Source organism: Rhincodon typus, chromosome 26 (assembly GCF_021869965.1).
Source record: "Rhincodon typus isolate 14 chromosome 26, sRhiTyp1.1, whole genome shotgun sequence".
Classification (NCBI taxonomy): Eukaryota; Metazoa; Chordata; class Chondrichthyes; order Orectolobiformes; family Rhincodontidae; genus Rhincodon; species Rhincodon typus.
The window spans coordinates 44330-67613 of NC_063357.1; the positions used below are offsets into that span (position 1 = coordinate 44330).

The following is a 23284-nucleotide window of genomic DNA, read 5'->3' on the forward strand; positions in this document are numbered from 1 at the left end:
GAGGGCCGAAGGGCCTGTACTGCGCTGTAATGTTCTATGTTCTATGTAATCCACCTAACCTGCACATCTTTGGACCGTGGGAGGAACCCAGAGCACCAGCAGGAAACCCATGCAAACACAGGGAGAATGTGCAAACTCCACATAGACAGTCACCCACGGCTGGAATTGAACCCACATCCCTGGCGCTGTGAGGCAGCAGTGCTAACCACTGAGCCGTCATGCGCCCACCCCTCACCCCGAGGGTACGTAGTAATCAGCAGGAGGTTTCCTTCCTCATGTTTGACCTGAAGCCATGAAACCTCATGGGGTCCACTGTCAATGTTGAGCACTCCCAGGGCAACTCCCTCCTGACTGTATACCACTGTGCCATCAGTCTGTGGGGTCTATCCTGCTGGTGGAACAGGACATATCCAGGGATGGTGATGATGGTTTCTGGGATATTGTCTGTATGGGCGAATTCTGAGAGTGTGACTATGTCAGGCTGTTGCTTGACTAGTCTGGTGACAGCTCTCCCAGTTTTGGCACTAACCCCCAGAGGTTAGTAAGAAGGACATTGCAGGGTTGATAGGGCTATTTCTCCTGTTGTGTTTTGCGGTGCCTAGGTCAATGCTAGTTGGCCATCTGGTTTCATTTTTTTGTGAGGCTGATGCAACTGAGTGGCTTGCTAGGTCATTTTAGAGGGCAGCTGAGAGTCAACCAGATTGTTATGGCCTTGGAGTCACATGTTGGCCAGACCAGGTGAGGATGGCAGATTTCCTTTCCTGAAGGACATTAATGAGTCAGATGGGTTTTTTTCTGACAATCATCAACAGTTTCATGGTCATCAGTAGATTCTTAATTCCAAATATTTTTTATTGATTCCAAATTCCATCTTCTGCCTTTGTGGGATTCGAACACAAGTTTCCAGAACATTAGCTGAGTTTCTAGATTAATAGTCGCACAAAAGCGCCATTCTTGAAAATTCATCATCTTCATCCTCCTTTGATGCTCCTTAAAACCACCACCATCAAGTGGACAGTTTGCCAGGCTCACCCCACCTCTGCAGCAAGCAGTCGGTTCACAGATCAAAAAGAAGCAGCTCACAACCAAAATGCACTGTGGGTGGGCCACATTGCCTAATTATGGGTCTTCTACTCTTCGTTTAGGAGGAAATCCCATTGGGAGCTGATGGCCAAGCTGATTGGATGGCAGTTCCATCAGCCCCCAGCAGTGCTAGAATACTGGTGCTTTTGGAAGAGCTGTCGTATACTATAGGAAGAAGCTCGCAAAGGACCATAGCTACCCTGTGAAAGTATATCCCAGGGTTTTAGGGTGGTCAGGGCTCTTACAGGGTAGGAAGTGGGAGAAAGAGGAATGGTGGGTCAAGTTCTGTGAGGCACGCAGAATATTGGAGTTACATATTCCTACAAGAACACCCCCAACATAAGATAGCTCCCTTCGTTCCTGCCATTGTTCAGGTAGACCTTTAAAAATGGTCTGCCCACTCCCATCGACTGTCCATTCCAGTCATTTTTTGACAATATTAACTGATTCGTAGTTATTCATTTATAAATATGGGTCAATTTCAGTGCTGACCCTCCGTCAGCGTCATGTGAACCACTCAGGGGTGGATTGGAAATTAGTGGGCAAGGCACTGACCTATTTGCATATCCTTATGCTGAAAATTGCCAGGGGATGCATTGTAATATCCAGCCCAGAGAATTGTAGACTGAGAAGCTCCCTTTGTGAGAACACATGCATGGTAGGTAATGACAAACTCATCACACCCACCAGCAAGAAAGCTCACTATGTTGTGCACCAATCATGTTGTTAAGAGCTCACTGGCAAAATTCTGCAAACCACTCAGCTACTCACAGGTGAACGGCTCACCTGAAGTTGCCAGTGAATCACAGGTGTGCAGCTTTTGTGTCCTAAAGACCAAGTGTCCAACCAGGATTTGTGCTCATATCGCTAATTATCCCAAGCCTCTGAATTACTTGTCCAGTACTAAAACACCAAGCTACCAAAGCCAGACTAGATTCATTCCAGTAAAAGTATTGATACCCATAATACTGGAGTCATTTCAATTCTTGTCCTGATGCTCTAATACTGGACCTTGTACAGATATATATTATTCATATGTCTGACATTGCAGTTTGTATAGTTCTATTATTGGTAAACGTTTTTCATCAATTTTGTCATCAATGCAGTGTTTAATTAAATGTTTAAGAACATTTCATGTTTTTTTCTCTGAAAATGGTTTATTTTGATTTTGCTGAAATTAATGACTGATTTGAATCAGATTAAATTACCTGTTGAGGGTCAAGTATTTGTCGATTCTGTATTTTCACTGGGATTGATAATACTAGACACACCGAAGCATTGTAAGGGTTCTCCATGGTGACCTATGACAGGAGCAGACAGAATATACATTCTATTGAAGAAATACAGTTAATACCATAGCTATATAGATAGGATACAAAACACACAAAACAGGTCATTTGGCTAAGCAAGTCCAAGCAGGTGCTAGTACTAGACTTGAGACTCATCTTTCCTCATTAAACAAAGAACAAAGAAAATTACAGCACAGGAACATGCCCTTCGGCCCTCCAAACCTGCGCCGATCCAGATCCTCTATCTAAACCTGTCGCCTATTTTCCAAGGATCTGTATCCCTCTGCTCCCTGCTCATTCATGTATCTGTCTAGACACATCTTAAATGACACTATCGTGCCCGCCTCTACCACCTCCGCTGGCAACGCGTTCCAGGCACCCACCACCCTCTGCGTAAAGAACTTTCCACGCATATCTCCCTTAAACTTTTTCCCTCTCACCTTGAAATCGTGACCCCTGGGAGAAAGCTTCTTGCTATCCACCCTGTCTACACCTCTCATGATTTTGTAGACCTCAATCAGGTCCCCCCCTCATCCTCCGTCTTTCTAATGTAAATAATCCTAATCTACTCAACCTCTCTTCATAGCTAGCGCCCTCCATACCAGGCAACATCCTGGTGAACCTCCTCTGTACCCTCTCCAAAGCATCTACATCCTTTTGGTAATGTGGCAACCAGTTGGGTTTCAGTTATAAGGAGAGATTGGATAGGCCGAGGCATTTTCCCCTGGAGCATAGGAGGTTAAGGGGTGAATTTATCAAGGTTTATAAAATCATGAGGGGTGTAGACGAGGTAAATAGCAAAGGTCTTTCCCCTAGAGTAGGGGAGTTCTAAACTAGGGGACATAGTTTAAGATGAGGGGAGAAAGATTTAAAAGGGACCTGAGGGGCAACTTTTTCACACAGAGGATGGTCCGTATGTGGAGTGAACTGCCAGAGGAAGTGGTGGATGCAGGCAAATTACATTTAAAAGACATTTGGACAGGTACATTAATAGGAAAGGTTTAGAGGATATGGGCAGAATGCAAGCAAATGGAATTAATTTATTTTGGGAAATCCCATCGGCATGCACGGGTTGGACCTAAGGGTCTGTTTCCATGCTGTATGACCGTATGACTCTATCTAAATCTGTCATAATCCTTTAATCCCTTTTCCCTCGATAGGTTTTTTTCAATCCATCTATACTACTGGAACTACTCCTCGTAATAAACAGCTAAAATGATAGAATCATGTAACAATGCAAATGGCATTGTACCAAGATGCCTGTAAAAGTCGTAAACTTTGAAAGCTTCATATAGTCCCATCCATGTTCTTTCTCCATAGGACAGCAATGATTTTTTTTTTGAGGTATTTATCCAATTTCCTTTGGATTGTAACTATTAGGTAGAATATTTCAGTCTGAAGTACAGGTTCAGCAGTGGATGTGGAATGAGTATCATTTCCCTCAAGGACAGGTCAGTTTTTTTCTGGCATGATTACATGGTTGTCAACTCATTGCATATGCTTTAGAGAAACATGGTGAATCTAGTGGTGAGGGCAGGCATGAAGTTCACAATTGCTATTACCTTGGGGATTGAAGGTCCAGACACCCTATTTTAAGGCCAGCAGGACAGACATTCCCTGCAAGCCAGGAGACTCACTTGGTATCTTGGCATAGTCATCTGCAGCTAAACATCTGGCAATTTCACCCTTCCCTAGTCAAATTTCCACACTATGCCCATTATACTCCAGCATCACTTCCTCAGTCACCATCTCACCCCATACAATTTACACTAATCTGAACCATGACTTGCATAGACAAACTCTTCTCAAAGAGGCCAAACTTACGGCTACCCACTCCAAAGTCCAGGAAGATGACTACCTCACTTGCAGCATGCCACTTATATAGTTATAGTCTTACAGTCATGAACCTGAAGCTGTATATTGGTCACTTGTACAGAACTTAATTCACAGGGAGAACTTAATTCTGGGAAGCTGGCCTTCAAATAAACATGTATGGCATGCAAATTGTCGCAAAAAAATCTTCACAACACTTGCGATCAGGAAGCTTGCTCCACTTTTAGAATTCTGAGAACTTTCAGCCAACCAACAGGAATCTGATTTGATCACCCACCTTGCTTCCTCCTCATGGCAGCAGCACAAGATTCTTCCAATTGAAAATGTTTCCACCATCCTTTGAGGAAGTGCACTCCAGAGTATAATTTGCTAAGCAAAACATCTCCCTTTTTTTGGCCAATTCTTTTGAACCCAATCCTATGGACTATCAACCGTTCTGCTGATTAAATAGTTTATCCTTTTTGTTGAGAATTGGGAGTCCACTTAAACCTGTGTTAAATCAGTATTCCAAATTTGGTATTTCCTACATTTCATGAGACCTCATCTGTGCCACATTAGTAACTAACCTTTTGCAAACATAAACAGATCTCTACATGAAAATGAAGAAGAGATCATAAGAATCATTGAGGTTCCAACTCCTGTCAAAGATTTATCAGGTGTCATCCTTAGCTCGTTGTCAATGTACTGTTAAAAATAAAAATGATTCTTGAAGGAATGAAAACTAACCTTCAGATAGAGGTAGACAAAGGGATAAGTCATCTGAATAACTGCCCCATGACTATTGGCCAAGTGAGATTAGACAGGTGATTGATATTATGCCGATAGCCAACCTCTGTGATGAGGTAACAAGAAAGAAATTGCTGTTGAAACTCAGCAGGTCTGGCAGCATCTGTGAGAAGAAAGTAGAGTCAACATTTTGAGTCCAATGACTCTTCATCAGAACTGTTGCCAGATCTGAGTTTCACAAGCAGTTTCTGTTTTGGTTTCAGAATCTCCAGTTCTTTGCCTTATTTTATTACCCAAAATAACGTATATTAACAGGGACAGGATGGGAGGAAGTGGCAAGAAGATCCATGAAATAAGCCACACCATCTCTTTGGGGAAAGTCTGGGAGTTCCCATGCATCGGTCTGAGGGATGAACAAAGACTGTTGGTAACAAGACGACTACCAAAGACCACCAGAAAATCGTGCTGGACCTCTGAGACATGGGAGTGCGCTACCTCCACTCTTCCATCTACAAAATGATTCCAGGATCAGTAAAATATTCTCATTTGTAACAGATTGTACATTTCTTATCTTTGCCTAATTAATTTACGTCCCATATCTAAACTGCTGCTTCTCAATTAATTATCAGAAAATTGTAATAAATTGCCAAGTGCCAATTTTAGGTAATTGTGATCGCAAACATCCTAAAATTAACACCTCTCTACTCACCCATAGGATTAACCTTAAACCCTAATAGTGCCAAATTCAGAATAAAATTATTTCCTTTAAAACTGTTAAAATGTATCAATGTTTGTTGAATGAATCTATTTTTTTTTTGTATGCTTTATCTTTTTGGATGTAGCAATAACAATTCTATCACTCTGCAGATTTGAATGATTGTAACAAATCCTAATCCAAACTCATAATGAAGAATTCATCACAGGTAAACACAGCACACATACCTGAAAATTTAATTTAACAGTCTCAAATTCAGCTCCATTGGAAATGTCAACTTCTGTTATTTGATTTCTGTAACAAATTGAACATCTTGATTAATTAAAATTTCTTACATTAGCTTTCATACAGAGCCTCACTCAATGCAAAAACTTGCAATGCCGCCAATCTCTTCTACTAATTTCTGGGATCTGAGAGTCTCTGGTAAATTCAATGTTTATTGCCAACGCTTATTGTTCTTCAGAATGTGCAGTGAACTTGAATTGCCACAGTCTTTGTGGGGTCAGTACCTACACAGTGCTGTTAGAGAAGGAGTTCTAGGAATTAAGTCCAATGAAAGTAGTGACGATACAGCAATATAATTCAGTGGCAAAGTGGTAATTCACTGGACCAATAATCTAAATGCCAACGCTAATACTCTGAGGACACAGGTTCAAATCTGACCATGGCCACTGTATAAATACAGTAGCTACTGTCAGAGATCAGAAATATCAAAAAAGTGACTTCCTCATGTATTTCCACCCAACAAGAAATTCACATGCTGATCAGTTAGATGAGAAAGGGAATTTGACACTGAGAAATGTGAGTGATGAATTTGGCAAAAAGTAAGAGTCCAGATGGCTGTTGTCTGTCTGGTTCCAGGGATCAGGATATCTGCTCTGGGCTGGAGAACAACTTGGAGTGGGAGAGGAAGGATCCAGTTGTGGTTATGGGTTTCTGCGATCTACACATTATCAGGAGCTGAGGAATTATTTATAAATCAAGTTGATTTGTTCTCATCTGACTGAGAAGGTTGGAACTCGAAACAAGTCACAGAAATACAGGCACAAAAAGAGGGAAAGACACAGAGGGCTTCCTGTTGTTTTCCCCAGCAGAAACTATGTTCTCAGCAGTAAATAAAGAAGTCAATATAAATTTGAAGAAAACCAGTTACATTTCCTGCAGCAGTTGCTGTGAGCTGTTACTTTTGAATTGATGAATCAGACACATTTTCCAAGTGAGCCAGTGACTCTGCACTTCTTACAAACCAATGGAAGCTTCTGGAGAAAGATAACTGAAGACCAAAGGCCTGGCTGGTTGAAGTTCAATCATCTCAACAATAGAACCAGGAAGTATTTTCCTGTATTTGAGCTAAATTGGGGAATGGTCTGTACTTTAAAAAAAAAATTAACATTTGATTTGGCTCCAAGAATAGAGAGTCTTGATTTATGGCACGGCACCCAGTGGGTCATAACAAAAGCCATGTAGAGAGCTAGCATTAGTCACATCCAGTGCTTGCCCTTCAGGTTACTATTCATGTAGAACGTCATTTTGAGTGAGTGATTGCAGTTTTGTCCAGAGGTTTTGGGGTGGTTTTGGGAGGGCAATGTTGGGTTAGTGGGGCAAGAAGAGCACAGTTGATCCCAGTCTTGACTAGATGTGCAGATTTTTTAACAGTAGCTAACAGGTAATAATTAAAATAGGGAACCATAATTGCTTGCTCCTTCATAGGTGATCATGAACATTTATTTTCAATTTTGCTAGCTAAGTCCAACAGCTGGAAATCTTGGTTTCAAGCTACCTCCCAGCTGTCCCGGGCCATTATCCTTTCAACTGGGTTTTCTTCTGTACTCTTCATCACACAAGAGGTTGTGAGGAGATCAGCAAGTGTTAAAATGATGTCTGACTCTCTGGTGGGACTCTGTTGGAGGATCTTTCATAATTTCAAGATTCCATTGCCTGCTGAATGATGGCCATTCTTAAACATGAATGTTTTGTTACTTGTGTTGGTGAGATGTTGTGGACATCCCTAGATGACAAGCACCAGATTTCCATGGGTAGCCTTGGTTACAAAACAACTGATCTACAGATCAGCCATCATCTTATTGAATGGCAGCACAGGCTTAAGGGCTGAATAGCCTACTCCTGTTCCTATGTTCCTATACTTTTCCAGGAGCAAACTATGGGATTAAGATTAGGAGGGTGTGACTCTGAATGAGGTGTTGGAACACAGAGGGTGGGGGAAGGTCAGCCTGGCAATTATTCAACAGATTTAAGGCACTCTCAGCTTGTTTGGATGAGAGTGAGCGCTGCAGAGTAGGACAGCTAGTTGACCATGTCACCACAGTGAAGGAAGCAATTCTACTGGGGCCGAACAAAGATGAAAGTAGTAGTTGTAGGGTGATGTATAGTATTAGAGATTAACATAGTTTTCAGCAGCAAAGAGTGAGATTTCAGGAGACTGTGTTGCCTGCAGGATTCGAGGGAATTTAAGTGAAAGGGGGAGGATCCAGTCAAAGTGACCTATGTAGGTACTGTTATGACCCCTGAGATAGCATGCTGTAAATTGAGCCCAGTAATTCACAGAGTCACACCAAGCATTAAAGCTTTTTTAAAAGCAAATAGCATATCCCAATTTACCTGTCTTTCAGAGCAATGTTGATAGCACCATGTTTCTGCACTAACAGGTATATTTTTTTTAATTGTTTGTCAGATGTGGGCATTGATGGCTGGCCAGCATTTCTTGCCCATCCCTAGTTGCCCTTGAGAAGCAGGTGATGAGCTGCCGTCTTGAACCGCTGCAGTTCACCTGCTGTGGGTTGACCCCAATGCCCTAAGGGAGGAAATTCCAGGATTTTGACCCAACAACAGTGAAGGAACAGCAATACATTTCCACGTCACGATGGCGATGGCTTGGCCGGGAACTTGAAGGTGATGATGTTCCCATATATCTGCTGCCCTTGTCCTTCTAGATGGAACTGGTTGTGAGTTTGGAAGGTGCTGTCTGAGGATCTTTGGTGAACTTCTGCAGTGCATCTTTTAGATAGTACACACTGCTGCTACTGAGCGTTGGTGATAGAGGGAGTGGATGCTTGTGGATGTAGTGCCAATCAAGCGGGCTGCTTTGTTCTGGATGGCATCAAACTTCTTGAATGTTGTTGGGGCTGCAGTCATCCAGGCAACTGGGGAGTATTCCATCACACTCCTGACTTGTGCCTGTAGATGGTAGACAGGCTTTGGGGAGTCAGGAGGTATTCCCAGCTTCTGACCCGCTCTTGTAGCCGCTGTGTTAATGTGGTGAGTCCAGTTAAGTTTCTAGTCAATGATAACCCCCAGGATGTTGATAGCGGGGAATTCAGTGATGGTAACATCATTGAATGCCAAAGGCCGGTGGTTAGATTGTCTCTTATTTTAGATGGTCATAACCTAGTATTTGTGTGGCACGAATGTTACTTGCTACTTGTCAGCCCAAGCTTGGATTTTGTCCAGATTTTGTTGTATTTGAACATGGACTGTTTCAGTATCTGAGGAGTCGCGAATGGTTTTGAACATTGCGCAATCATCAGTGAACTTCCCCAGTTCTGACCTTATGATGGAGGGAAGGTCATTGATGAAGTAGCTGAAGATAATTGGGCTGAGGACACTACTCTGAGGAACTCCTGCAGAGATGACCTGGAGCTGAGATGACTGACCTCCAACAACCACAACCATCTATGTGTAAGGTATGACTCCAACCACCGGAGTGTTTGCTCCTGATTCCCATTGATTCCAGTTTCGCTAGGGCTCCTTGATGCCACACTCAGTCGAATGCAGCTTTGATGTCAAGGGCTGTCACTCTTACCTCACCTCTGGAATTCAGCTCTTTTGCCGATGTTTGAAGCAAGGCTGTAATGAGGTGTTGATGCCCTGGGTTTTTCTATTTTTTTTATTGAATTCAAATTCCACCATCTGCTGAAGTGACATTCGAACTAGAGCCCCCGGAACATGAGCTGAGTTTCTGAATTAATAATCTAGCGATAATACTACTAGTCCATCACCTACATGATTCTTAATTATTATTTATTATAGGAAAATAAACTTTAGTTACAGATCAACAGATATAAACCATTAGCATATAACATGACTAACTAAAACTCTAATCCCCTTATAACCTTCCGTTTATTCCCACACACTGAAAGTCAAATAGGGAAAACAGATTATTTGTGGAGGTAAAAAAGAATCTAGAAAGTCAGTTCAGAGGTCTTTGATCCCTGATTCTGATGTTGAGATGATCCTTCTTCAGCTGGCCAAGCTCTTAGTGTTCAGGCATCTTTCTTTTGAACCTTCCTAAAATAACTTCACAGAGGGCAGTATTCCATGACCAAGTCACATTTACTTTCACATGAACAGTCCTTGACTATAGTACTGCCTCATACAGAGTCAGGAATCAGAGTGTCAGTATCTCTGACACTCGCCCTTTTTATATGTCAGCCAGGGCTCCCTGAGTAGAGCAGATTAACAGCTCCAATCAGGGAACTCATATTCTATGTTGTCCAATAAATGCCAGCCTAGCCAGCAGCACCCTCATCCAAATCAGAAAACAAAAGATTAATCTCTATATATTACTTACTCTGCTTTCAGGAAGACATTGAAGCCATGTCTCACAGGAATATTATGGGTATCATGAACAGCAACTCCAATTTCATTTTTACTGTGAAAAAGATAAGATCAACTTAACTCAACTTATTCTATGACTGAATAAACATCTTAAAAGATTTAGTGCTAAAAAATTGTCTAATTGAAATGAAAATAGAAGCCACAAGCTCTATTAGTATACAACCAGAATACTGCAAGAGAGCAGGACAGACATTACAAAGACACAATCTTGGAACATTTTTGGAAATAAAATTATCCCCCATGTACTGGAAACCAGCAAATGATAGAAAGCTACTTAGGGGTGTGGGTAAATCTAGATTTTGTAAATTAGTGAAACTTAGAAGAGGCATATACAAGGTTTAGGAAGCTAAAATCAGACAGGCCCTCAAGCAGGGAATTAGGAGAGCAAGAAGGGGCCATGAAATGATCTTGGCAAGTAGGGTTAAAGAGGATCTCAAGGTATTCTATAGATACATTAAAAACAAAAGGATAACTATGGTAGGACCACTGAAGAATAAAGGAGGGAACTTGTGCTTGGAGGCAGAGAATGTAGGCGAGATCCTAAATGAGTATTTTGTGTCGGTATTCACTCACGAGAAGGATATGGAAGATAGTGAGATTTGAGTGGAGCATGCCAATATGTGAGGACATTTTGAGATCAAGAAAGAAGTAGTATTGGGTCTCTTGAAGAGCATTAAGGTGGATAAGTACCCAGGGCCCAATGGTATCTACCCCAGGATATTGAGAGGGACAAGAGAGGGAAGACCAAGATCTTTGTATCCTCGCTAGGCACTGGAGAGATCCTGGAGGACTGGTGAGTAGCTAATGTTGTTCCTCTGTTCAAGAAGGGAAATGAGGATAATCCAGGAAACTACAGACCAGTGAGTCTCACATTATTAGTCAAGAAGATGTCGGAGAGAATTCTCAGGGATAGGATTTACGGGCATTTGCAAAAGCATAGCCTAATTAGGGACAATCAACATGGCTTTGTGCATGTCTTATTAACTTGATTGAATTTTTTGAGGAGATGACAAAAGTGATCGATGAGGGTAGAGCAGTGGATGTTGTCGACACAGATTTTAGTAAGGCTTTTGACAAAATGCCTCATGGAAGGCTCATCCAGAAGATTAAGATGCATGGGATCTACGGTGACTTGGATGCTTGGTTTCAGAATTGGCTTGCCCATAGAAGGCAGATAGTAGAGGTGTTAGGGTATTTTTCTGGCTGGAGGTCCGTGACTTGTGGTGTTCTGCAGGGATCTGTACTGGGACCTCTGCTGTTTGCGACATATATAAATGACTTGAATGAAAATGTAGATGGGTGGGTTAGTACATTTGCAGGAGACACAAAGATTGGTGGAGTTGTGGATAGTGTGGAAGGTTGTCAAAGTATACAGTGGGATACAGATCAGTTCCGGAGAAATGGCAAATGGAGTTTAATCCAGGTAAATGTAAGGTGCTCCACTTTGGGAGGTCAAATGTTAAGAAAAAGTATAGAGGTAATGGCAGGGGCCTGAACAGCATTGATATGCAGAGGGATCTTGGGATTCAAATCCATAGCTCCTTGAAAGTGACCGCAAAAGTAGACAGGGTGGTAAAGAAGGCTTACGGCATGCTTGCCTTTGTTGGTCAAGGAATTGAGTACAAGAATCAGGATGTCATGTTGCAGCTTTATAAGACTTTATTTAAGCTCCACTTAGAGTATTGCATTCAATTCTGGTCGCCACACTACAGGAAGGATGTGGAGGCTTTGCAGAGGGTGCAGAAGAAGTTTACCAGGATGTTGCTTGAATTAGAGGGTATGAATTATAAGGAGAGGCTAGAAAAACTTTGGTTGTTTTCTCTGGAGCGGTGGATGCTGAGGGGAGACTTGATAGAAGTCTATAAAATTATGAGATGCATAGATAGGGTTGATAGAGAGAATCTTTACCCCAAAGTTGAAATGTCTAATACTAGGGGACATGCATTTAGGGTGAGAGGGAGCAAGTTCAAAGGAGATATGAGAGGCAAGTATTTTACACAGAGAGTGGTAAGAGTCAAAAACGCACTGCCAGGGTTGGTGGTGGAGGCAGGTATGATAGGGGTGTTTAAGGGACTTGTAGATAAGTACATGAATATGCAAGAAATAGAGGAATATGAATCAAGGGCAGGCAGAAGGGATTAATTTAATTTGGCGTACTGTGTGGCAAAACATTATGGGCCAAAGGGCCCATTCCTGTGCTGCACTGTTCTGTGTTCTATAAACTAATACAGGCCAGTCAGGAATAGTTGGCAAGATCTATAAAAGCTAATGATTAATTTAATTACATCTTATTTCTTTTTCTTCATGATGATGGTTAGGGAGTAGAAGAAAATGAGTTGGGGTATATAGATATTTTGCAGACTGGCAGGACATTATTCTCCAGGGATGTAGTTCTTTGTTTACCATATAAATAAATAATTTCATAATATGGGCATAATAAAAATTTTGCAAATTATATCACATCATGGCCAAGACAAACCAAGGGAAATGGTAGAGACCCTAAGAGGACATTAAATGGTCAGTATAGCAGTAGGGGCAAAATATGAAGTGTAGTTTTCTGGGAAATGGAGCAGAAAAAAAGGCGTAAATAGGATTCTACAAACAAGGAATCTAGGAATAGAAGTAATCCATTCATCCCTTTGAGCCTACTCCACCATTCATTATAATCATGGCTGATCCTCTACCTCAATACCATTATCCTGCTTTCTCCCCATACTCCTCAATGCCTTTACTGTCTAAAAATTTATCACTGTCTTCCTTGAATATCCTCAGTGACCCAGCCTCTACAGACTTCTGCGATAGCAAATTCCACAGGTTGACCACCCTCTGAGCAAAGAAATATTTTCTTATCTCAATCCTAAATGGCCAACTACATATCTTAAGACTGTGACCAGTGATTCATAGGGGAAATATCCTCCCTACACCTAATCTGTATAGCCCTTTAATTAGATTACTCTCATCCTTCTAATTTCCATTGATATAGGCCCAGTGAAAACAAACTCACCTCATATGGTAGTTCTGCCATGCCTGGTATCACCTTAGCGAACCTTCCCTACACCCACTCTATGGTAAGTTTATCCTCTCTTTGTAGGGAGATCAAACCTGCATGCAACACTCCAGGTGTGATCTTACCAAGGCCCTGTATAACTGCAGTAAGACCTCCCTACTTCTGAACTCAAATCCTCTTGCAATGAAGGCCAATATACCAATTGCCTTCCAAATTGCTTGCTGTACCTGCCTGTCTACTTTCATTGACTGGTGTTCAAGGGCACCTGGATTTCTACATCCACATTTCCCAGTATATCACTATTTAAATAGTACTCTGGCTTTCTGTTTTTCACATTGAAGTGTATTACTTCACAGATATCCATGAACTTTCTCACATACTCAACTTGTCTAGATTGCCCTAAAGCCTCCCTGCATTGTCCTGACAAATCACAGTCCCACCCATGTTTGTGTTGTAAACTTGTATTCTTCTGATGCTTTATATCAGTTTCAGAATTTCCAGTTGGTGTGTACCAGCCACCTCCTCTTCACCATGGATGTGCAATCTCTCTGCTTCTTTCTAGAAAGAAGGCCTGAACCATTCCCATTCACCACCACCCTCATCCACCCGGCCAAGCTTGTTCTCACTTTGAACTTCTCCTCTTTCTCTGGTGCATTGCTGCTTCCCTCTCTCATTTAGAATTGGAAAAATTTTATCAATTTTGCTTCCTATTTCCATCTTCCTCTTATCTTCACCTAGTTCATATCGGATTCTTCCTTTCCTTGACATCTCTGCTTACATTTCTGGGGACAGGCTGGCCATCGCTATCCACTATAAACCCACTGACTTGTAAAGTTACTTGGACTATACATCTTCACATCCTGCTTCCTGTCACAACTTCATTCCATCCTACCAGTTTCTCTATCTTCATCGCAGCTGTTCTGATGATGCCACCTTCTTTAGGATGGCCTCAGAAATGTATGTCTTTCTCATCAACCAAGGATTTCACCTTACCCTGGCTGATCAGGTCCTTAGCAATGTCTGGCCCATTTCCTGCACTCCTGCACTCACGCCCTCATTTCCCTCCCACAGCACCAATAAGCGCACTAGTCTAATAATTCCCTGAACCAGTACCAATGTCTAAGGAATCTGTAACCCTCCCCACTACACCATTTCCCTAGTCACATATTTATCTGATATATCCTTACATTTCTATGCTCATTAGCAAAATGACACTGGTAGTAATCCTGAGACTGCTATCTTTAAAGGTCCTATTTTCTAATTTACGTCCTAACTCTCTATACTCACTTATAGAACCTCTTCCAAAAACAAATGAATCTGGGTTTTAACCATAAAAGAAGGAAATTATATTGAATTTGTACACACAATTGGTTAAGCTTCTGTTGATCTCCCTTACCTTCCATCCTCTGAGATTTATTTATTAGATCTGATTGAATTGCGGAATAATTAAGAAAATAATAAAAAATATTATCAACAAAAAATATACAACTACTTGACTCTTAACTTACTTGCTAACATTAATGCTGACACTTGCAAATTCCTCCTTAAATGGTGCACTTCCAAGATCCCAAGAAATAGAAACTTCCACCTGTCATTACAAAAGATGATCAGATTAAGAATATCAAGAAATGTTTGAAGGCACAGGATACTGCAAAGGTTTAGGCCCTGACAACATTCCAACAACATGTTCAGCACCATTACCAAATCCTCAGATCTGAAGCAGTACAGTTCGATTGCAACAAGATCTGCACAATATCCAGGCTTGGGCTGACAAGTGGCAGGTAACATTCAAACCCTTGGATTACCATTGAATTTCCCATTATCAACATCCTGGACGTTACCATTGACCAGAAAATCAACTAAATTCACAATATAAACACTGTGGCTACCGATAGCAGATCAGACGCTTGGAATACTGCAGCAAGTGATTCACCTTCTGAGTCCCCAAAGCCTGTCCACTATCCATAAGGCACAAGTCAGGAGTGTGATAAAAACGTCCCCACTTGCCTGAGTGGGTGCAACTCCAACAACACTCAAGAAGCTTGACACCATTCAGGATAATGACACCCACTTGATGGCACACATCCACAAGCATCCACTCAGTGGCAGAAATATATATAATCTACAAGATGCACTGCAGGAATTTGCCAAAGATGCTTTGATAGTGCTTTCCAAACCCATGACTGCTTCCATGTAGAAGGGCAGCCACATCAAGGGCAGGTGATTCATAGGAATACCAGCACCTGCAAGTTCCCCTCCAAGCCATTCACTATCCTGACTTGGAAATATATTGCCATTTCCTAAATGACAAAATTGTATTTGCTTCCATCACAACCTCTGACAGCCCGTTCTAGACACTCACCGTCTTCTGTATGAAAATATTGCCCCTCTGGAATCTATTTTATCTCTCCCCTCTCATCTTAAACTTATATCCTCTAGTTTTAGACTCCCCTATCATAGGGAAAACCTATCAGCTATCTCCCTCATCTATGTCGCTCATGATTTTATATACCAGTTTGCTAGCTCTGCCCAGATCCCATAAGATTTAACCTTACTCAGCAACCTACCATGTGGTCCATGTAGACAATGTCTACTGCACTGACCTCATCTACATTCTTGGTCACCCCTTCAAAAAACTCACTCAAATTCATGAGACATGATTTCCCACTCACAAAGCCATACTTACTATCCCAAGTGAGTCCTTGTCTCTCCAAATGCTACAGATCTTGTCTCTCAGAATCTCCTCTAACAAATTATCCACCAGAGATGTTAGACTCACCAGTCTCTAGTTCCTAGGCATTTCCCTGCAACCTTTCTTAAATAATGGCACAACATTAGACACCCTTCAATTTCGGGCACTTCACTTGTGGCTGTTGATGATACAAATATCTCTGCTAGGGGCCCCATAATTTCTTTCTTAGCCTTCCACAAAGTCCTGGGATACACTTCATCAGGTCCTGGGAATTTTTCTACCTTAATGCCTTTTTAAAACTTCCAGCACCTCTTCTTCTGTAATGTGGACACTCTTCAAGACATCACTATTTATTTCCCCAAGTTCACAAGCATCCATACTTTTCTTGACAGTAAATACTGATGAGAAATGTTCATTTAGAATCTCTAAAGCCAAACAACAGCATCCTTATTTGTTGAATATAAAATGGTTGGTCTATAGTTAGCAGACAAAAAGGACATTTCTCGATATTGTGCGATATTGTTTGTTACTCACCACAAATACATTGTATTGCACTGAAGCCCGAGAAAAGGAGATGGCTGCACTGGGACCTTAGCCTGTATGAACTGTTTAGCCAAAGACTGGTCTCATCGCGCTATTTCAAAGTTTACCTATCATTTAGTAGGATTTGTCCCAGGGAACTTGTTAGTGACTTCTCATATTTTGCATTCCTTGATGCAAAAGATGTGTTCCGGGAGATATTTCTCAGGAAGATTGTTCCATGTGGGACACTGAGATAGAAAACAGGCAGTCGGTGGATTGTACAAGTCATCATAGAGTCGTAAAGTGAGTTCAACACAAATGGTTTCAATCAACTTGTGGGTTTTTATCATCAGAGAATGTATTGATTAATGATGCTTGTGAGGACAGGAAGCCGACAAAGGAGTTTTGAGCAAAGGATTCCAGATCAGGGTTAATTAGTTCAATTGGCTGGAAATGCCATCAGCATGGATTCAATTCCTGCAATGGCTAAGGTTAACAAGAAGGGCTCTCCTTCTCAATGTCTCTTCTCACCTGAGGTATAGTGACCCTCAGGTTAAACCACCACCAGTTGTCTTTCTCTAATGAGAGAACAGCCCTATGGTCTGCTAGGATTATGGCTGCAAAACAGTTATGATGTGCACTGTTATGTTCAATTGAATGTCTGTGAGATGTGTGCAATGGCCTTTCCCAAATAAGTGCAAAGTACTCTCCTATGCAATATGATAGGGCAAGTACTAAGGCCTAGATGGAAGGATAGAGCTTGGGTGGCACAATAGATGTCATCAGAATAGAAGAAATTGAGGAATTTGGTTGTAGGCAATAATTTGTATATATGGTGAACGGGGTTGGGCTAGAAGCAAATCCTGTATTATTTCATTCATCTGTTTTTTCCATGTATTTCTCCTTTGTCCAAGGTGTACTCTGAATTGTTTGTTATCACAACTCAATTTGGAAGCTCTCTAAGCAGCTTTTGAAGCCGATCAGTTTGTCACACTGTATTGTAGACAGCTGTGAGTTTCAGTAACAATACGCATGAAGTTTTTCTGGAAACCATTTTTAATGTAAACAGTGCTGAATGTCAATGCTTGATCACGTGTGCCTCAACTCTTACAGAAATCAGCTGGTCAACATTAAAGATGGCCTCTACATCTGGAGACATGCTTGCAGGTTAAGATGCTCAAAGTTTGTAAAGCAGACAGAAGTGGTAAAATGGTTAATTGCTGGTCATTAGTGTAAGATCTTTCCCAGGTTTTGGAATGGACATGTTTTTTTGCCATATGCAGCATCTTCAGGAGGAGTTAAACTGATGATTCTTGCGCATAACTGATTCAGTCAATTACAAGTACGGGAACCAAGCTGTTCCAGGAGCTCTGATGCAATATTGTCACATCCCTTGCTAATTAATCCCTTTTATCTTAAACAAGAGAGGATGCTGAACACTACAGTCCAAAGAGGTCTGGGTGTCCACATGAGTGAACCAGATTGGTATTTATGACCGTCAATGATGATTACATTATTTATTGTGATTGAAGTATGTAATTTAAACTTAATGTGAATTCAATCATAGAATGGTCACTACATCCCAGTGAATCATTGAAACCTGCCACATCATACAATATTAGACCTGAAATACTCACCTCCTCAGCTGGCTTCACAATATATGCTCCAGAAAAATGTCACAGAAGCAGTCTATAAATACATCTTCCAGGTCAAATTTGTTAACTTGTTTGGTCCAGACTGTATGTAGGGAGGCAGTGATTTGTGATAATGTCACTGGACTATTAATCCAGAGCCCTAGGGATGCTGCTTGGCCCGCTGTGTTCATCCAGCTCTGCACCTTGTTCCCTTGGTTAATGTTTTGGGCAAATGAGTTTGAACCCCATGACAGCGATGGTGAAATTTTAATTCAATAGAAAATCAGAATTGAAAGCTAATCTAATGATAACCATGTAATCAATGTTAATTGTTGTAAATATCCATACGGTTACTCATGAAATTATGGTATACATGGATTTCCAGAGGCATTTGATACATTGCCTCACTACACACTTGTGAGGAATATTGCAGGTTATTATATTCGGGGTCAAGTGATAACATTGATACAAAATTGACTGCGAGATAGAAAATAAAGAGCATTGGTCACTGGATGTTTTTCAGACTGGAAGAAGATTTATAATTGCATTCCCCAGGGGTCAGTATTGGCACTCTTGTTTTTCCTGATATATATTAATGATCCAGACCTTTGTGTTTAGAAGACAATTTCCAAGTGTGCCATAACTAAAGTTCTGTACAGCTGCAACATGACTTGCCAATTTTTATACTCCATGCCCTGACCGATGAAGGAAAGCATGCCAGATGTTTTTGTGACCATCTTATCCACTTGTGTTGCCACTTTCAGGGAACTGTGCACCTGTACACCTAGATCCCTCTGCATGTTGATGCTACTAAGGGTTCTGCCATTTACTCTATATTTCCCTTCTGCATTAGATCTTCCGAAACATATCACTTCACATTTGCCCAGATTAAACTTCATCTACCATTTTTCCGCCCAAGTCTCTAGTCTGTCTGTATCCTACTGTATCCTCTGGAAATACTCCTCACTATCTGCAGCTCTCCCAATCTTTATGTTATCTGCAAACTTACCAATCAGTCTACCTTCAATCTCCTTCAAATTGATTTTTATATATTACAAATAACAGGGGTCCCAGCACTGATCCCTGCAAAACACCACTGGTCACAGATTTCCAGTCAGAAAAACACCCTTCCATCATTACTCTCTGTCTTCTATGACTAAGCTAGTTCTGTATTCATATAAACAGTTCACCCCGCACCTAATCTGACTTCAATTTCCCCACAAGTATTGTAATAATGTCTTTCTTACATGCCTTTTCTATCTCCTGGTTTATTTTCTTCCTCACATCCACATTGTAAAAGAAACAAGAACAAGTTGGCATAGATTTCAAGTGATGTGCAAACAAATTGAGAGTGATGTGAGAAAAAACTTTTTCACACAGCAAGTTGTTGAAGTATGGAATACACTGCCTGGAAATGTAGCGGAATAGGTTCAATTGAGACATTCAAGATGGAATTGGATTTTTTTGGATAGAAATGGTGTATAGGAATATGGGGAACAGGTAGGAGATTGACACAAGATAATACAGTCCAACTAGACAATAGAGCTAGTGAAGGCATGATGGGCCAAATAGCTTCTTTCTGCACCATAATAATTCCGTGATTCTGTCATCTATCATCCTTACCTGGTTGGCTACCTACATGTGATTCCAGAGCAACAGCAATGTGGTTGACTCTCAACTGTCCTCTGAAATGGCCTAGAAAGCCATTCAGTTCAAGGACAATTGGGGATGAGCAATAAATGCTGGCCCGGCTACTGATGCCTACATCCCGTTAATAATTTAAAAACAACATATGAAGATTAAATTTCTCCACAACTGCTTTATTGCCTTTGTTATAAGATCTAATTTTTTTTGTTAAATGCACTGTGCAATGGTAAGTACTGTTGGGGGAAAATAAACCAGTGTATTCTAACCCGTGCTATTTTTGATTCCCATTCATACTAATTCTGCTTCCTGATTTTCTGAGCCAATATCCTTTTCCATTAATCTCTTCATACCATCCTTTATTATTAAGCCTACACAACCATTTTTTCTATTCTTGCTAGTCTTTTTGAAATGTTGTTACACTGAAATACTTGTTTCCCATCCTTGATCACTTTGTAGTTATATCTATATGACAGTAATTAGATCTAAACCACATAGCTCTCTTTTTGCCACAGATTCATCTGTCTTATTGCAGATTCTCTGCGCATTCAGATAAAGCAACTGCAGTTTTATATTTTACAACTATTCTTTGCATGGATCAGACTCTCTGATGCACTATTGCCATTAAACTCTCTGCTGCTTCTGGTCCCATCAACTCGTATTACCCACATTGATAGACATCAATATTACATCAACTTTTCTATTTGGATTTCTACATTTCCTTTCACATGAGTCCTTCCCTATCTCTGTACTTTAAAACCATTCTTCTTTATTCTGATCATAGTAATCAATGTAATATATTTTGGCATTCTTTTCCCTTCTTGTCACACTCTGAATACTTTTACTTGTATTGCTAACTTGTATTATCGCCTTTTATTTTGTCTTTAACTTGCATTTTGGTAAAAGAAACATGGAGAGACCAATACAGGCTCAAAGGCACAACTTCAGGGGGAAAGTATGGGAGCTGAGGAACCTGGGGATCAAGTACATAATTCTCTGAAGGTGGCCAGGCAAACTGAAACAGTTGTGAAGAGGATTAGTAGGATCCTTGGGTTTATAAGTAGAGTCACAGAGTATAAAAGCAAGGAAGTGATGCTACATCTTTACAAATCATTGGTCAGACCACATTTGGAGTATTGCATTCAATTCCAGACACTTTCTTCAGGGAAGGATGTTAAAGCCCAGCAAAGCATGTAAAAGACATTCACTGGAATGATACTAGGAATGAGGAATTTTAGATACCAGGAAAGATTAGAAAAATTGTGCTTCCCAAAGAATTAACCTGTCTACCCTGCCTAGTTAAGTTAAATCAAAGTTCTGATCATATAGAAATGTTTATTCATACATCTGGTTTTATGAACATCTATCGATGTGCCTGCGATAGAACATGGAGGAGAGTGTTGTATTATATGTATATGTTGTATATGTTACTGTTGTTATACAATGTCATATTACTGTCTCACACGTGTGCACATTTGCTTGTTTTCGGTGAAGAATAATGAATGTCTGGTGTTTATTTAACAAAAACAGAAGTTGCTGGAAAAGCTCAGCAGGTCTGGCAGCATCTGTGAACAAAGATTCAGAGTTAACATTCTGAGGAAGGGTCACCAGACCCGAAAAGTTAACTCTGATTTTTCTTCAGATGCTGCCAGACCTGCTGAGCTTTTCCAGCAACTTCTGTTTATGTTCCTGATTTACAGCATCCACAGTTCTTTCGGTTTTTATTTGGTGATTATTTAACTTTTAACAAGTGAAAATATGCACAATTATTTCACTACTTACTGGCGAAGTCCTCTTGAACACTGGATGGAAAATCTCACAGCTTAAGAAGGATAAGGAGGATGTGGCTTGATCTGTACACTTAATATCTGCAAGCTGAGAAGAATTTAAAATGGGTAACAAAGATTAGGTGCAAAAATGCAGCTGAGGTCAAGTGATGAAACTCAGTCAGTGTTCAGCAATCTCAATTCAATTCTCTGATTTCAACATGATTGAATCACAATTTGTTTTTTATTCTTCAAGCTGTGCAGAAGACGTGGTGCTGACCCACATGGCACTATCAAAGACAGATACTTAAAGGCCAATCCTGAATGAACAGTAGAGATAACAGGGGGTAACTGATCTTCACTCACTCACAAGTCTGTTTCTTTGTCCCTTCTAGAAAAAAAGAACATAAACACATGTGTAAGGAAGAGAACTGGATTCAATCTACCATAAATCTACCTGGAGATGACTACTGACCTCAAACCTAATCGAACAACCATACAGATTCTGTGATAAAAGCAAAGTACTGCAATTCCTGGAGATCTGAAATGGAAACAGCAAAGTGCTGGAATAACTCAGCAGGTCTGGCAGTCTCTGAGGAGATAAAAACAGAATTAATGTTTCAAACACAATATGATTCTTCTTTGGGGTTCTGAAATGAAACAGTTGCTCTGTTTCTATCACCACAGATTCTGACAAACCTCCAGAGTTTCTCTAGCATTTTCTGCTTTTCTGGCTACAAGTGCAGGTCATAGACCAGAAAGTCTGTGATGAGTAATTCATCCCCTGTCTCCCCAAATCCTGTTCACCATCTAAAAGGCACAGGCCAGGAGTGAGAGAGCAAATTTCCTAGTTGCCTGGAGGAGTATAACTGGAACAGCACTCAAAAAACTCAAAACCCTGGCCTGCTGTGTTCATCCAGCTCTACAACTCGTTATCTCAGATTCTCCAGCATCTGCAGTTCCTACTATCTCTGAAACAAGATAGAAGAGCCCTTTTATTTGGCACCACATTCATCATCCCAAATATTGACTCCTTCCACCTGAAGAAGGACTGAGGCTCCGAAAGCTTGTGTTTTCAAATAAACCTGTTGTACTATAACCTGGTGTCACGTGATTTCTGACCTTGTCCACCCCAGTCCAACACCAGCACCTCCACATCATGGCTTTGGATACTGTTGGGGAGAATGACTTTCAGGGGCTAGCAGTGGTAATCAGGTCAGTGACACTGTGACCGGCTCTGAGGCTCAGAGGGAAAGGGTGCAGTCAGACAGAACAATATTGGAGATTCAGAGATAGCAGGAACTGCAGATGCTGGAGAATCTGAGATAACAAGGTATAGAGCTGGATGAACACAGCAGGCCAAGCGGCATTGGAGGAGCAGAAAAGCCCTCGTAAAAGCTACCTCCACCCTAGGAAAAAGTCTCTGGCTGTCCACTCTATCTATACCTCTGATCATTTTGTACACCTGTATCAAATCACCTCTCATCCTTTGTCATTCTGAAGAGAAAAGCCCTAGCTCTCTCAATCTTTCCTCGTAAGACCTAACTTCCATTTCAGGCAACATCCTGGTAAATCCCCTCTGCACTTTTTCCAATGCTTCCACATCTTTCCTGCAATGAGGCGACCAGAACTGGACAGAATACTCCAGATGTGGCCGAACCAGGCTTTTGTATAGCTGGAGCATAACTTCACGGCTCTTGAACTCAATCCCTCTATTAATGAAAGCTAACACACCATA

General features: G+C 41.0%; 1 protein-coding gene across 1 annotated transcript in view; it reads right to left on the minus strand.

The window, feature by feature from the left end:
- The window catches only part of LOC109928952 (integrin alpha-E-like), a 161365-nt gene that overhangs the window by 39768 nt on the left and 98313 nt on the right, over positions 1 to 23284 (minus strand). The window contains exons 17-21 of the mRNA XM_048612310.1: positions 21563 to 21664; positions 14797 to 14876; positions 10235 to 10315; positions 5874 to 5940; positions 2292 to 2384 (exon numbers count right to left, since the gene is read on the minus strand). Of these exons, the coding sequence (XP_048468267.1) occupies positions 2292 to 2384; positions 5874 to 5940; positions 10235 to 10315; positions 14797 to 14876; positions 21563 to 21664 (423 nt within the window). The remainder of the gene's footprint in view (positions 1 to 2291; positions 2385 to 5873; positions 5941 to 10234; positions 10316 to 14796; positions 14877 to 21562; positions 21665 to 23284) is intronic.